This window comes from Cebus imitator, unplaced genomic scaffold (assembly GCF_001604975.1).
Source record: "Cebus imitator isolate Cc_AM_T3 unplaced genomic scaffold, Cebus_imitator-1.0 Scaffold417, whole genome shotgun sequence".
In the NCBI taxonomy this organism is placed as follows: Eukaryota; Metazoa; Chordata; class Mammalia; order Primates; family Cebidae; genus Cebus; species Cebus imitator.
Window position 1 is genome coordinate 1,796,643 of NW_016107732.1, and position 16,009 is coordinate 1,812,651.

Here is a 16,009-nt window from a genome sequence, read left to right on the forward strand (position 1 = left end):
AAAAAAAAAAAGAAAAAAGAAAAAGAAAAGAAAAAGAGCAAGCTATGGAGAGGTCCCCATCTAAATTCTGAATCAAGTGTCCAGAAAGCCCTGTAAAGTGCCTGGGAGCGTTCCTACTCCATCTCCCCCTGGGCCATGTCACAAATCTGGCCCAGCATCCCCATCATCTCCTGAGCACCCCACCTTCCTTGGATGCCTGTGACCATCACTCATATCCAGTCGTGTCACCTCCTGACCAAAGCACAGCCATTAGGGACTGTGTGGGTGTCCAAGTTTCTGTCTGTGTGGCCCTGGTACGCATGGAAGGATGTCCCTTCTCAAAAGTGAGAACGCAGAGTGCTGGGTAACGTGCAGGGTCTTTTTACCTTGACAGCTCTTCCCTGACACTTACTCCAGTAGTCCTGTAGATTGGAGGGATCCTCAGAGGTGGGCTTACCAAGATCTAAGCAGCCGAGGAACCCGAGGACAAGTCCTATCACGTGGTACAGAGGCAGGACCGTGTAAACCACATCGTCAGCTGTGGCCCCACACAAGGACAGCATCTTGCTCATCTGCAGTACCCGCTCATGCGTGAGGATGGCTGGCTTCGGGAGGCCTTGAGGTGAAGGCACAGCAAGGGTAAGGTGGTGAAATGACAGCATGGAGAGGGGCCTGACCAGAGGGATGGATCACCAACAGGCAGGCCTGCACTGGGGTTTGAGGCTGTCAGAGAGCAGTCAAGTATAAGTATTTGAGGTTGGGTTCACAGGCTGAATTTGAACTGAGAGCAGTATGTCAAGACCAAAGGTTTCAGTGGCTGTTTACTGGACACAGGAAGAATTCTGGCATTGATCGTTCAGATTATACTGGGGGTCAGAGTTCAGGCCAAATGTCAAAATCAAGGTTGGGCGCAGTGGCTCATTCCTTTAATCCCAGCATTTTTGGAGCTTGAGGTGGGCAGATCACCTGAGGTCAGGAGTTTGAGACCAGCCTGGCCAACTTGGCAAACCCCTATCTCTACTAAAAATACAAAAATTACCCAGGCATGGTGACACATGCCTGTAATCCCAGCTACTCAGGAGGCTGAGGCAGAGAACTGCTTGAACCCGGGAGGTGGAGGTTGCAGTGAGCTGAGATCACGCCACTGCCCTCCAGCCTGGCCGACAGAGCAAGACTCCATCTCAAACAAACAAATAAACAAAAAAACAGAGGGTAAAGTGGCTTCAGAGGTCAACATGGAGGCACAGGTCAAGTGTGGGGTCAGGTCAGCCTGAGAGTTCAGAGGCTGGTGCCAGGGCTGATGGGCACCCTCACCAGTGGTCCCTGAGGTGTAGATGAAGAGGGCAGGGCTTTGCCGTGTGATCCCAGCACGCAGGTCAGCAGGCACTGGGTGGGAGGGTGCCGCATCCAGGGCCGCTCCCAGAGTCCCCACCCCTGGTGTAGGGGAGGTATGGCTGAGGTAGAAGCAGCGGATGTTCTCGGCCTGCAGCTTGGGAAGGATCTCCTCCAGACTCTCCCAGAGGTCTGCAGGGATGGGTCAGAGTAGAAAGAGGCAAGGCTTACCTTAGAGGTCACAAGGCAGGATCTGAGACCCACAGACATAGGCAGAGGAGCAGCTGGCAGAGAAAAACGTCCATGTTGTTTGGTAAAGAATCCCATCCTTAGTTATTTTTGGTCAAAAAGGATTGAAATAGCATTGTGGGAAAATTAACCTCTGGTGACATGTGAACTACTTTCTGCTCATAAGTCTTGATTCTAACTGCCTGTGAAAGTGGGTGGGTGGGAGCAAGGGCCTCTGCCAGTCCCAGCAGGACCCCTGTCTTATGGCCCCAGCCCTCGCCCCCTTCCATCCCCCACTGGCTCCAAGGCCCTCACCTGGGTCAACCACGAGCACCCGGGCCCCAGAACTCAGCACAGAGTGCACCAGGGGTGTCCCCCGGCCATGTGGGTTGATCCAGGCTGTTGGGCAGCCCAGCTTAGCCAGCCCGAGCCACACACACAGGGCTGGAACGGCCTGGGAACCCAGCACCAGAAGGGCAGCAGGCTCCCTGGCACGCAGGCTCGCAGGGCCACCCAGCTCAGTCTTCAGGGCCCATGCCGCCCGGCAGGCCCGGGCTTCCAGCTCGCCGAGAGTGACTGTGCCGGCCCCAGGCCCAGTCCACACCAAGATTGCCTTGCCAGGCTGTGCTTGTGCTCGTCGCTCGAAGGCATCTACAAAGGTATAAGGCGGCTGTCGGCCTAAGCATGCCCTGACATTCAGGCCCAGGTGGAGGATCTTGGCCAAGAAGACCACATCAACCGGCAGCCAGCGTAGCCCCGGGGGCAGCCGTGCCGGCAGCAAGGTTAGTGCCAGGGCCGCAGCTGCCAGGCTCAGCCCATGGGACACCCAGGGGCTGAACCAGGGCCGTGCTAGCATGGCCAGGCCAAGTAGCGCGCAGCACGCGGGATCCCCCAGGAGCCAGCGCAGGGCCACGGCCATAGCCACTGGCCACACTGGCTGCCCCAGGCCCCAGAGCAGGAGCAGCAGCAGCAGCAGCAGCAGCAAAGCCAATCGTCGCCTGACACCCATGGTACCAGCTCCTCCATAGGAGCAGCAGCTGTCGAATGTTCAGGATCACCCCTGGCTTCTGAGTAGCACAATGGCTCCTCCCCAGGGGTGGTGGCCCTGGCACTGCTGACAGTGGCTGCTCATCTCCCTAGGACTTTGCCCCCTGCCCTTCTCTACATGTTTGTTTGCTCTGCATGGTCTTGTGTATGGCTCCAGCCCCTCTCTGCCTGCTTGCCACCCTCATCAGCCTGAGGCGGGAGATAGGAGCAGGAAAACAGATTTTCCTTCTTAGGTAGAAGCAAACTTCCCTGAGACCTTACCCCTTCCCGTGGAACTGCTCTGCAAGTTTCATAAGTTTATAGATTCTTGTATTCTTATTCTCTATAGCTGATAACTGTAAGTTTCTGTTTTCCATATGAGCAACGCAGGTCAGTGTGTGTGACATGTCTAAGCAGGCCTGGATTGCAGCCATCCAGGCCCCATAGCGAAGGATGCAAGATAAGCCGTGCAACTGAGATACAGGTCATCTGGGCCGCACAGCAAGTCACGTGTAAGCTTGAGTTATAAACCTGTCATTGTTTGATGAATTGCCTTTGTTCTGCTCCTGCATTTTGTGTATAAAAGCCAAGCCCTATCTTTGTTCGAAGCTCCGTTTTTGGGATTTTTTTTTTTTTTTTTTTGAGAAAGAGTTTCACTCTTGTTGCCCAGGCTGGAGTGCAATGGCGCCATCTTGGCTCACCATAACCTCTGCCTCATGGGTTCAAGTGATTCTTCTACCTCAGCCTCCTGGGTAGCTGGTGTTACAGGCATGTGCCACCATACCCCGGCTAATTTTTTATTTTTAGTAGAGACGGGGTTTCTCCATGTTGGTCAGGCTGGTCTTGAACTCACAACCTCAGGCGATCCACTCAGCCTCCCCAAATGCTGGGATTACAGGTGTGAGCCAACGTGCCCGGCCTGGGATGCCAATCAGCCGAGCAGGTGTGCACCTTAATAAAATCCTCCTGTTTCACCAGTTGGTCTCTCTAGGCTCCTGATTCCCACAACAAGCCCCCTCCTTCTTTGCCAGGTGTGACCCCTTTCCATCACTGGCCTCTGGGCTCCCAGGTCTCTGCCCCTTGGGCCCCACCACTAGCCTCCTTCCTGCTGTTCTGCCTGCCCCATGCCCCCTCCAGGGCTGGCATCTGCTTCCCTTCCCTCCCCTCCTGTCCCTTCTGCGTACCAGGCACCCAGAGCACAGAAATCCCTGCCCTTGGGAAAACTCCAATCAGGCTAAACAAAAGCAACAGGACAGCAAGGTGGACCCCTCCCCAAGCACAGCCTTTCTCACTGGGAGGTCCTCCTGTGGCACTCATTTAACCCTTGGGGAGAGGGACTCAGCCAGGCTTAGCCCCTTGTCCCATGATGCCAGGAATTGTAGCCTCCTGCCAGGCATACAGCAAGTGGTCAGTAAACAGAGGAACACTTGCATTGCCTGGATTCAAACCCAGCTCTGCCCCCGACCCATGTGCTGGCTCTGTGACTCTCTGCCCCACCTCTGGCTTTGATGAAGATGGAGTCCTGGGATTCAGGAGACTGAACTCTGCCCATGATGCACAGTTGGATCGTCAAAGCCCTGGTCTCTTTTTTTTCTTTTTTTTTTTCTTTGAGACGGAGTTTCACTCATGTTACCCAGGCTGGAGTGCAATGGCGCGATCTCGGCTCACCGCAACCTCCGCCTCCTGGGTTCAGGCAATTCTGCCTCAGCCTCCTGGGTAGCTGGGATTACAGGCACTCACCACCATGCCCAACTAATTATTTGTATTTTTAGTAGAGACGGGGTTTCACCATGTTGACCAGAATGGTCTCGATCTCTTGACCTCGTGATCCACCCGCCTCGGCCTCCCAAAGTGCTGGGATTACAGGCTTGAGCCACCGCGCCCGGCCAAAGCCCTGGTCTCTCATGTCTAGGAGGCAGTCTCAGAAGGTCAACCCAGAGGAGCTGCCATTGGCCTAGGAGTCTGGCAGGTCAGGCTGGGGCATGGCCCTCCAGGCCGCACCCCACTCCACCAGCTCCAAATCCTTAGGGCAGGGGACCTGGGCTAGGAGCCACTAATGTGCTGAAGAAGGGTGGGGGCAGAGTGGCTGCTCTCTGCACTGGATGCAGGAGCCTGGGACATTGGCTGGCCACTAGCGGTGGTGTCCCCAACTGCCCTTGGGCTCCCCACAAGTAAGGTGCTCAGCCATATCCATCAGAGTCGGGGAGGGGAAGCCCACCTCAGATGTGGCCTGCCTGTCTTCCTCCCCACAGGACCACGGGCTTCAACAGAACCAGGTCCCGGTTATGTATGCAGCGCACCCTATCCTCTACAGAATAGAAGTCCGAGATGGCAAAGTCATCCTGTCCCTGCCCAGGAGAGCCTGTGGGTGGCATGGATGCCGCCCAAGAACAGGGACACTAAGTAAGCCCTGACACCCACAGCTTGTCTATGAGGGTAAGGGGCGCACTGATCCAGGTGCTCACAGCTTCGTGGTTTAGGCCCCATGGCCTACAGTCCTTTATTTGAGTCAGGGTCCCGAGGCCCAGCCTTCATATATGATGGGTCCACTTGATCCTCCTTAGGTGCCCCATGAGGGAGTGATAGCTTGAGTACGGAGCCAGGGACCTCACCCAGCCCAACAGTGGGGCAGGGCCCTCGACTCAGCCCCAACCCCACCCAGAAGAGGGCGGGGCGAGAACCGGGAGTCAAATCTTGGGCCGGGTCCAAGGGCCTGAGGGACTGGTTTAGGCTGAAAATGGGCTAGTTCTCAGAGGTGGTTTGGTACCTAACCAGTCCCAGTTCCAGCCCGGCACCACCTGGAAGGTTCAAGTACGTGGAGAGGAGTAAGGCAGACTTGGGCCCTGGTATGGAGAAAGGGGTGAAGGGAGAAAGACGATCTGGGTTCAGAAGGGAGCGTGGCCTAGTGGCGGGAACCACGCGTCCCGCAGCAGGCGTGGGCGATTGTGCCGGAGGCCGCGGATCCACCGTGGGCGAGGACAGGCCCAGCCCCATCAAGGCGCAGGGTGTGCGGCCAGGTGGCGCTCCAGCAGTGCGCGGTGCGAGAAGACCTTGCCGCAGGCAGGGCAGGGTGCGCGCTCTGGCCGGTGAGTGCGCATGTGCACGTTGAGCGAGCTCTTCTGCGTGAAACGTTTGGCGCAGACGGCGCACTGGAAGGCGCGCACGCCGGTGTGCGTGACCATGTGCTTGAGCAGGTAATCACGCAGCGAGAACGATCGCCAGCACACGGCGCACTGGTGCGGCTTCTCCCCTGAGGACGACAGGGCGGGCCGCAAACGCAAGTCAGACTCTACAGCTCCCTCCCCAATCCCACCCCACCCCCACCCCGGGCGCCTGGACCTGGCAGGGGCTCCCTGGCACCCTTTGTCTGTCAGAGAACCCTCCCCTCACTATGGGATCTTCCTGCCCAGCAGGGACACCCCCTCCTTTCTAGGACCTCCCTTCACGTTCGGGCTTTCCCACCCTTTCCTGGCAGAGACTCCCTTTCTGTCATCCTGGGACACGACTGACAGGGCTCCCCTAAATCCAGCAAGTACCCTGCCAGCAGGGAACCCAGCCTGTCTGGAACACTTGCCCATCTGGACTGCCCACTGGGATCTCCTCTACCCTCAGGGACCCTCCACCTCAACCCCCACCCATCTGGCACAGGGAGCCACTCAGCCTGGCCCCCCTCACCCATGCCCATAGAGCCTTCTAAACTCAGTCTGACAAGGCCAGTGCCCTTTCATAAGGAGGGACCCGGCCACATCTGCCGCTTTCCTGGGGGAAACCCCCGTTGCCCAGAACCCCTGCCCGCTAGCCACTATAATGTCCTTGGTGTGGTAGAGCTCCTCATTCTGGGTTAGGGGAGGAGAGGCAACTTGGGTCTGTCCCTAGATTCATCAGGTGTTAACAAAGTGCCTATCTCAACTAGGCATGATGGCTCTCACCTGTAATCCCAGCACTTCGGAGGCTGAGGCGGGCAATCGCTTGAGGCCAGGAGTTCCACACCAGACTGGCCAACATGGCGAAACCCCATCTCTACTAAAAATACAACAATTAGCTGGGTGTGGTGGTGCACGCCTGTAATCCCAGCTACTCGGGAAGCTGAGGCATGAGAATCACTTGAACCTGGGAGGCAGAGGTTGCAGTGAGCCAAGATCGCACCACTGCACTCCAGCCTGGGCAACAGAGCAAGACTTGGTCTCTCAAAACAAAAAATCCCTCTCTCAGTGGCAGAGGACTTAAAGACAATGCCTGCCAGGGGGTCCTCCAGACTAACCAGGCCCAGGCATCTGGCCTAGATCACACATCACCCTACTCCCTTATTTGCAGGCCCCTGGCTTCTCCCCATCGTCCCCAAGGCAGCCAGAGGTGATTTTAAACTGACATCTCAGTCACTCCCCAGGTGAGACCACCATGGCTTCCCCACCGCTCACAGGAAATCCCAAGTTCCAGCCCCTGAAGAAACCCCCCTCACTCCCACTGTGGTCTTCCAGCCAAATTTTTGCTTTTTCTGACAATGCCCAGCAGGCTTCTGCTTTCCATTCCCTTGTCCTCCGTCTCAGCCCCCAGGGAGCATGCCTACCACATTCCGCAGTACCATCCTCACACTCCTTACCTCTCCAACAGCCCTGCAGAGCAGCCTCCCTGACACAGCCAAGGTCTGAGGGAACCTCCCCACAGCTTTCGGGGGCTGTTCACTGCAGTGGAGGGGTCCCCACACTGCAGCCATGTTTTCCTTCTCCTGCCCCAATCTCAAGAGTTCCTGGGGCCTTCATCCTGCCACCTCTCTAAGGGCTTTCTACCATGGCCCAGTAAGTCCACCCTCCCTTTCTGCCAGCTCACAACGGGACTGCTGGCAACCAGAGAGACACAGGAGGCTCCTTGGGAGCATAGTTTCCCAGCCTGGCCAGGACCCCCTGCCAAGGCTCCATCCCAATCACGTGCATCCCAGACTGCTAAAGGCTCCACCACCACCCTTCCCAATGCTAGGATAGGCTCCTGCTTCCCAACCCAGCCTCAGGATCCCCCTCCACAGAAGCCACTGCCCACTGTTGCAACATAGCGGGGCTTTCCCCTCCCCGACATGCCTTGCACTTGGGGGAAGTCTCAATTTCCAGACCCCCTGCTACCCAAAAGTAACAGAACAGTACCAATGCCCTGTACCTAGTGCTCAGTTCCCCCTCAGGTTTAACTCCAATGAGAGATTGATTGCTCCCTCTCCTCTCCCGCCCTGGCTCACCCGAGTGGATGAACATGTGCTTGGTGTAGTTTTTCCGGGAGCTGAACGTCTTTCGACAGTGGCTGCACTCATAGGCAGGTGGCTCGGCACCTGGGGTGCGAACAGGGGTGCCTGAGGGGGCTGTGGTGGGAGCAGCAGAGGGAGCTGGGGCCTCCCCCAGCTGAGTGCTGGGTGCTGCCTCCGGCTGGAGTGTGGAGTAGAAGGTGGGTGGGGGCGCAGGGGCTGGCCCCGATGGTGCTGAAGGGGGTGGTGCAGGTGGCCCAGGAGCACCCAAGTGAAAGGGAAAGAGTGCGACGGGTGGCCCTGGGGTCTTCACACCAGGTGGGCGGGGTCCAGCCAGTATGCAGTCGGGCTGGACAGGGGTCTCGGTTGGACAGCCTTCAGGGACAGCGCCATCCTCTTCATGCCAAGTGGATACATAGCTGTCTGGAAATACATCTTCAGCTGCCCCAGCTCCCCGAAGAAAATCCCTCCCAGCACCACTGTAGTCAGCTAGGCCAGTGGGTGCAGGGGGCTCCTCACACGCGCTGTCAGCAGCAGCAGTGAGGAAGCTGGCAGCACAGTCTGGGAAGGAAGGAGGTGCCTGGCCCTCACCCGGGCCGCCACCTTCGCCGTCCTCGCCATCGGTCTCATCGTCAGTTTCCTCGTCATCGTCATCACCTCGGTCGTCAGGGGCCGCGGACAGTGAGGTGTCAGCATCAGGCCCTTCGGCCTTGGCAGGTGTCGGGGGAGCAGGCAGCTGCAAACGCGCTGGCTGGCGCTGCTTACGGCTGTGCGCGACACCAGGATGCCCCGGGGGACGCGCAGCCAGCAGGTGGCGCAGGCGGTGACGAAGCTGCGCAGGTGCGAGTGGCGGGGGCACAGGTGTGGGGAGGGGCGCGGGTGCAGAGGTGCCCGGGGCTCGAGCGCGTGCGATAATTTGCGTGCATTCGTCGATCACGGTCTGTATGCGAAGCACCGATGCAGCCGTTAGCACCTGCAGAGCTTCACCCTGTGCCACAACAAGCGAACCGCTGTACAAGAACTCGACTAGCTGTCGCACCGTCTGCGCGGGCACCACCGGAGGCACACGGATCTCTGAGTGGCCCAGCAGCAGCTTGTCTTGGAAGAAGGGCGAGCCCGCTGCCAGTACGCAGCGGTGGGCACGGAGCGAAGCTTCACGAATGCGCACAGTCACATCGCAGAAGTGCCCACCCAGCCTCTGCCCATTGAGGGTCTCCAGCAGAGAGCGTGAGAAGTTCTGCAGGTGTATGTGGTGCACAGCCTCTGCAGCCGCCATCTGCACAAAATAAGAGGGGGGCAGGGAGAGGTCAACTGAGGACCCTCCTCTGTCCCAAAGTCCCTTTCCCCTCCCTCCTTATTGCAGGACAGGACTCAAGAGTGCACCACACTCCCAGGCCTCCCCAACCCATCCTTCCCCAGCTGCCTTTCACAGCTCCCATTCTCAACACAGGACACTCCAGCACTCCCCCCTCCCCCAGCTCAGCCCTGGCTAGACCCTCTACAATCCCCCACCACTACGCAAAGCCTAGCACACCCCTAGGAGAGGGTATTGGGGATATGAGAGATCTCCCCTCTCCTGGCCTCGCTCGCTGCCCCCAAAAACGTTCACGGCTTGGCCTACTCTATCTTGACTTACCCACCCACCCCACTCCGATTCCAATAACCCTAAGCCTTCCCATGTGCTCTTCCAAGAGGGCAGCCCTGTGTGTAGAAGAGGCCAGGGACCCCCATCCCAGCTGGCTAATCTGCTTCACCCAGAGTAGACCTTGCTCTCTACCCGGCTAGCTTCCCCTCCTCCTCCACCCCTGCTGGCAGCTCCATTTGTTTTCCTTTAGCCACATCCCCCAACATGACACCCTGTGCACATGCAGGACTGCTGCCTCAGGAGGTCACCTTAACTAGTATATAGAGGCTTTTGCAGGAGTGGGATGGCACGACCTGCTTCCTGGGCAGAGTGGTTCTGGATATGCCTGGTCACTAAGGGCTGAAGGTAAAAGGTTGGACATTACCTTGGCAGATGTCCCAGGGAAACCAGTACATGGTCCCTGGCAGACCCTAGCATAGCAGGCAGGGAGGTGCCTCCCACAGCCCCAGCTTTCTTGCCAGCTCGATGGAACCTGTGGGGCCCAGAGTGTGGGTGTGGCACAGAGAGAGGAAGTGTGGAATGAGCAGGGTGTGTGACTGGAAAGGTAATGGAGCAAGCGGGGACACGGCCCAGCATCGGGCACCAGAAAGGGGCGGGAGTAGTCCTCAGAGGACGCTGGAATCTGAAGAGCTCTGCTACTCCTTCCATCAAGCAGGTAAACCCGTGGTCCTTCGACCTGTTTCCCCTTCTCTCAAACAAGGGATGAGAGATTCGGCTCATCCCGCACCCAGATTGCTCACACCTCCGGTCTTAGGGAGAAGAGTAGGAGCTCTGGACTGTGACATCCGTATAGGATCCACCAGCCTGTCTCTCCCTTGGGGTCACAAAGCCCCAGAGTGGGCTCGGCTTGATGCTGCCCCTACACCCTCGGGCTCTACTGGGGTCTCAACATTCAACCCCTCTGCCTCCTTATGCCCAGTCCGCCGTCCCTCTGCTCAGCCAGACGCCTCCCTTTCTTGCATGCCCATCTGACCCTCGGACCCCTGGGAGCACCTCCACTGCGCGCTTCCCGCCGTCCCGGACGGATGAAGAAACGCGGCTGGTCCCTCGGCGCCCTCGCCTCCCTGTCATTCTCCACACGGCGGCCAGAGGGCGCCCTTCCAGACTGCGGATCCGGACACAGCACCCCGCCCGGAGCGCCCCGTACAATGCCCCAGAAAAGCCAGGCCTGTGCCCTGCAAAGGCGAACTCGGCAGGCAGCACCGCGCCGTCCATGTTCACCTGGCGCCTGAGCGGCTCCTAATCCGCGTCCGGGCGATGGGGACGGAGACTTGCGCATCAACCGCGGGCCTGGATCCCTCCTTTCCCGCCCCGCCCCCGGCGGGCTGAGTCCTCAGTCCCGGCCCTGCAAGGCCCGCCTGGACACGGCAGAACAAAGGCCCGCCCTCGGACCCGGCGCCGCACTCCCGCCACGCGTTCGCCGCGCTGTGTGCTTTCCTCCGAGCGCGCTCTCCCACACTCCGCCCCACCGCCTGCGCCCCACCTAAGCCCGAAGCACCCCTGTGACCCTGCGGCCGCCCCCGCCCTCGATCGCGCCGTACCCCGGTCCTGCAGCGCCCCCTCGCGTTCGCAGCGTGCGCGCCACACGGAGCGCAGGTGCCTCTCCCCTGGCCCGCCCCAGCCTCCTCCGCAGCCCCGTGGCAGGGGGGTGCCCGTCCGACACCTCTTCAGGCACCAGGCCCGGCCGTGGCCACCGACTCCAAGGCCGCACTTCCGGGCCGCGACGCCGACGGAACCGAAGCCAGCGGCCGCGGCGGCGCTGGGGAGACCCTAGGCCGCAGCACGTTTCCGGTATTTCTATGGCGATCAGCTCCCGCCAGTCCGCACTGCGGCTCTCCTCTTAGTCGGAACCCAAATCGAAGGGGCTGGGGCTGCCGCGACGCGAGGAGTCTCCGGACCGGAGCACTCTTCCGGCGTCGCCCAGGAGATCGTGCGTGTGGCGGGGCCTGCGCGGTCACTCCGCGGACGCCCTATGATGGAGAACCGGAAGGCAGTTCGCGGCGCAAGTCACCAACCTCTTCCGGCCAGTTTAAACCCCACTGCGAACCGAGGAAGCGGCCTTATTCCCGTGACACGGGTGAGAGCTGAATTTAGGTCTCGCTCCCTGGCCGTCAGGAGGCGCAGACGAGCTACCCCTACCACACACCCTCCAGGCCAGCCCGCTGTGGGTGGGATCGGGGAGCAGACCCCCACCTCGGCCTTGGCACCTTCTGCTACAACGCAGACAGGAACAGACAACTGCTTCACCCTGCTCTGTGTCTCCCTTGAGCTAGACCTTGTGAGATTCTGGGACATTGCAAGTTAATCTGGTATGGGGGACAGAATTCTGACAATGGCCGCCTCCAAGATTCCGTGCCCAAATCCCCAGAACCTGTAAATAGGATCATGTCACCTATGAATAGTTACACTACACGGTGAAAGGGTTTTTGCAGACAAGTCTAATAATTAAGGTTAATCATTGGCTGATCTTAAAACAGGAAGTAGGAGAGGGTTCCAGAGGCTTTCAAAGTAGAGAGGTCCATGAGAGGGAATGCAACAGCCAGCAACAAAACAGACCTCAGTCCTAGAAGTGCATGGAACTAGATTCTGCCCACAACCGGAATGAGCTTGGAAGCAAGTTATTCCCCAGAGCCTCCAGATAGCAGCTCAGTCCATCCCACACCTTGATTTCAGCCTTTATGAGACCCACAGAAGACCTGCTTGGGCTTCTGACCTATGGAATGGTGAGCTAATAATTGGATATTGTTTTAACCGTCAGAGTTTCTGGTAGTTTGTTACAGTAACAATATAAAACAAATACATCTGCTGAGACCCAGGGCCTCCACACAGAGTCCAATAAATGCCACTATTTGTTTCCCATCTGATGAACGCATTCCTCACATTTCCCACTTGCTGAAAGCTTCATTTCTGTGCCTTCCCAGCCTTTTTCAGGCCACTTCGTGATCTCATTCCTCAGGGAGCAGTTCTCACTTCCCCTATCTCAGAGGACAGAGGGGACTCAGGAGTGAAAGAGGGAACCAACTGTCCAAATGCATGACTAGAACAAAGCCTCCAGAAGAGAGACAAGGTCAGGATGCCTGTCCCTCACCCAGGGCAACTACTGGGTTGCTGTGTTATAGATGTGGTATTTGGAGGTCAGGGGAGGAAAATATGTGCCAGGTGGGAAACCTCATTAAAATACAAGTCTAATAGCCAGCCATCATTGTCTTTTTTCAGACTCACACCATGGCCTTCTGGGCCCACTAAGTCTGCTTTCACTGGGCTGAGTTTCGGGAAGAGCATAGGGTAGTTGGGAAGGTGTACGTGAGGGCTTTGAGGAGGGAGGGTGGCCCTCTCTTGGGCAAGACAGATGAGTGAACCTTGGGCTGAGTAGCAGGATTGCAGTGTGTTGAGGGAGGGAAAGCTATGTCCCATTAGCATGTTTAAAGGGCTGTAGGGAAGACAGTGCACCTGGTGGGGTGGCAAATGCAGGAGTCCTAGTAGGAAACAATAGCTGCTCTGACAGCAGGGAAGAGCAGAAAGGAACAGATTCAGGGTAGGAAAGAGATGACACAGGTGGCTTTATTTTTTATTTATTTGTTTTTTTGAGACAGAGTCTCCTCTCTGTGGTCCACGCTGGAGTGCAGTGGTGCGATCTCTGCTCACTGCAACCTCCACCTCCCAGGTTCACGTGATACTCCTGCCTCAGCCTCCCTAGTAGCTGGGATTACAGGCACACACCACCACGCCTGGCTGATTTTTGTATTTTTAGTAGAGACAAGTTTTCACCATGTTGGTCAGGATGTTCTCGAATTCCTGATCTCGTGATCTGCCCATCTCAGCCTCCCAAAGTGTTAGGATTACAGGCGTGAGCCATAGCGCCCGGACATCGGTGGCTTTAGAGGAAGTCTCAGCCCCAAGGGATGGGGCCTGGAGGATTAGGGCAAGATAGGGGTGAAGACCTGGCCCAAGAAGCTCGGAAGGACATAGGAAGAAGAAGCCCAGACCCTGACCTTTCTCAGGCAGCCAAGGGAGGTGAGAGCCTCAAGTTATTTTGCTTTTCTCTTTTAAGATCATACTATATCTGGCATTTCTCCCCATGTTATCCCTCCCCACCCCCCACTGTCTCTCCCCTACCCCACCAACAGCCCCTAGTGTGTGATGCTACTCTCCCTGAGTCCACATGTTCTCATTGTTCAACACCCACCTATGAGTGAGAACATGCAGTGTTTGGCTTTCTGTTCTTGTGTCAGTTTGCTGAGAATGATGGTTTCCAGATTCATCCAAGTCCCTGCAAAGGACAGGAACTCATCGTTTTTTATAGCTGCATAGTGCTCCATGGTGTATATGTGCCACATTTTCTTTGCCCAGTCTATCATTGACGGGCATTTGGGTTGTTCTCTCTAAAGATCTTATCACAAGGCTGGGTGTGGTGGCTCATGCCTGTAATCTCATAATCTCAGCCCTTTGAGAGGCTGAGGCAGGCAGATCTCCTGAGGTCAGGAGTTTGAGACCAGCCTGGCCAACATGGTGAAATCCCATCTCTACTAAAAATAAGAAAAATTGGGCAGGTGTGGTGGCTCACACCTGTAATCCCAACAGTTTGGGAGACCAAGGCGGGTGGATCACATGAGTTTGAGACTAGCCTGGCCAACATGTTGAAACCTTGTCTCTACTAAAATTACAAAAATTAGCTGGGTATGGTGGTGGGCACCTGTAATCCCAGCTGCTTGGGAGGCTGAGGCAGGAGACTTGCTTCAACCCAGGAGGCAGAGGTTGCAGTGAACCGAAATTGCGCCATTGTACTCCAGCCTGGGCAACAAGAACAAGACTCCATCTTAAAAAATAAATAAATACAAAAATTAGCCAGGTGTGGTGGTGGGTGCCTGTAGTCCCAGCTACTTGGGAGGCTGAGGCAGGAGGATTCCTTGAACCCAGGAGGCAGAGGTTGCAGTGAGCCAAGATCATGCCACTGCACTCCAGCCTGGGAGACTCCGCCTCAAAAAGCATATATATCTGTGTGTGTGTATGTATATACATATGAACCCAAAGACTTTATCACTGATTGTGGGGCATTTTAAGGAATAAACCTGTACCTGAGAACACAGGTTTAATAAGCTAGGGAGGGGGCAATGTGGCCTGCAAATATTAAAAACTCCAGGCTAAGCCTAAGGCCTGAGATGGGAAATGGCTGGCCATTGAGGGAAGACTGTGTGAGAGCACAGTGACCACAGATGTGAAGGGAGCAGAAGAAACTGAGCTCCAGGGTGACTGGGCCTCCTCAGCTGGCTAAGGCAGGGCCCCTCTGACAGCATGGGTCACAGAACAGACAGCTCCCACCAAGGAGTCTTCCAGGACCTCAGCTGTGCATGATTCCATCTCAGTCAGGGTCCCAACCTCCCTCCCTTCTCCATCCCTTCCAGGCCAGCTTTTCATCCAGGCTTCCCCTCTGTGGCAGTCACACTCAAGTCCCTGTGTCCACAAACCCGGCCACATCCTAGTTAGTTTGGATTGTGCCAGCTGTGGAATACAGGTCCCATGATCCATGCCCAGTGGTTGTGGGGGCATTTCAAATACTAAATGAGTATACCCAGGAGCAGGCACTAGGCATATACCTGCAGAAATCCTTCCTGGTACAAGGCAGATAGAAGTAGAGGCTAAGGAGTGGTCCCTAGAAAGGCAAATAGCAAGCAGTTAAGATGTTAAAACACTTGCTCTGAATAAGAGACCTCCTAAGCAGGCTTTGTAAGCAACAAGGCTGTTTATTCACCCAGGTGTGAGTGGGCTGAGGTCCAAAAAGAGAGTCAGCTCAGGGGCGTGGGGTAGGAGTTGATATTATAGGTTTGGGGTAGGCAGTGGAAAGTTACAGAAGTTACAGTTCAGGGTGGTTTTTGCAAGCTGGGAGGGGTTCATAGGGTCTGGAGTCAGGAGGTTGACCAAGGTCATTACTAAGCCCAGTTGACTTATCAGTCGGGATGCGAATAAGGAACAAGAAAAGAATGTCTCAAAGTTAATTGGGTGCCACAGGGTTTGGTCATTCTTCCCTTTTGTGGTTTTCCAGTTACTTCAGACTTTCTATTTCCAGGAACTCATCTGGAGGTGTATGTGCAGGTCACAGAGGTTACCATGAAGTCCATAGTGCCATCAGTCAGCCTAAAAGAATTTACAGAAGACTCGAGCCCTTCTGATGGGACAGAGAAGACGTGGGAACCGTGTGAGGTGGGGAAGGGGCAGTGGCAGGATCCCTTCTATGCTCCAGAAAGTCCTCTGAGGCTGCAGCTTAGGGAGGGCCTGGAGGGAGGCCCAGCCCCAGGACCTGGTGGAGTTAGGGAGGTGGTAGAAGCAATCCGTGGTGCCTTTGGGATTTATCAGAAAAGTAACAGCATCCAGACAGGTATTGAGGGCTATCAACAAAGGCGGGTGGGGGTAAAAGAGAAAAGACTTAATGTGCTTTCATATGTAAAATACAAGGAAGAGCCAGGCGCGGTGGCTCAAGCCTGTAATCCCAGCACTTTGGGAGGCCGAGGCGGGTGGATCACGAGGTCAAGAGATCGAGACCATCCTGGTCAACATGGTGAAACCCTGTCTCTACT

General features: G+C 56.6%; 2 protein-coding genes across 7 annotated transcripts in view; both read right to left on the minus strand.

Moving 5' to 3' along the window:
* The window catches only part of SLC27A5 (solute carrier family 27 member 5), a 10,899-nt gene extending 7,659 nt beyond the window's left edge, over positions 1-3,240 (minus strand). Inside the window, exons 1-3 of the mRNA XM_017509629.2 lie at positions 1,855-3,240; positions 1,294-1,503; positions 437-595 (exon numbers count right to left, since the gene is read on the minus strand). Coding sequence (XP_017365118.1) covers positions 437-595; positions 1,294-1,503; positions 1,855-2,548 — 1,063 coding nt within the window. The 5' untranslated portion in view covers positions 2,549-3,240. The remainder of the gene's footprint in view (positions 1-436; positions 596-1,293; positions 1,504-1,854) is intronic.
* A 1,793-nt stretch (positions 3,241-5,033) lies between these two features.
* Positions 5,034-16,009, minus strand: part of ZBTB45 (zinc finger and BTB domain containing 45) — a 14,925-nt gene continuing 3,949 nt past the window's right edge. The window contains exons 1-4 of one of the 6 annotated variants that reach the window (XR_005197030.1): positions 11,094-11,172; positions 7,790-9,070; positions 5,402-5,815; positions 5,034-5,363 (exon numbers count right to left, since the gene is read on the minus strand). Coding sequence is in view for 2 of the 6 variants with exons in the window: in XM_017509639.2 (XP_017365128.1) it covers positions 5,559-5,815; positions 7,790-9,068 (1,536 nt within the window). In the remaining 4 variants the exon portion in view is untranslated. Of the gene's footprint in view, positions 5,816-7,789; positions 9,071-10,658; positions 10,917-10,978; positions 11,173-16,009 lie in introns of those variants that run through there. The other 5 variants (XR_005197031.1, XR_005197033.1, XR_005197032.1 and 2 more) reach the window with 5 other exon arrangements.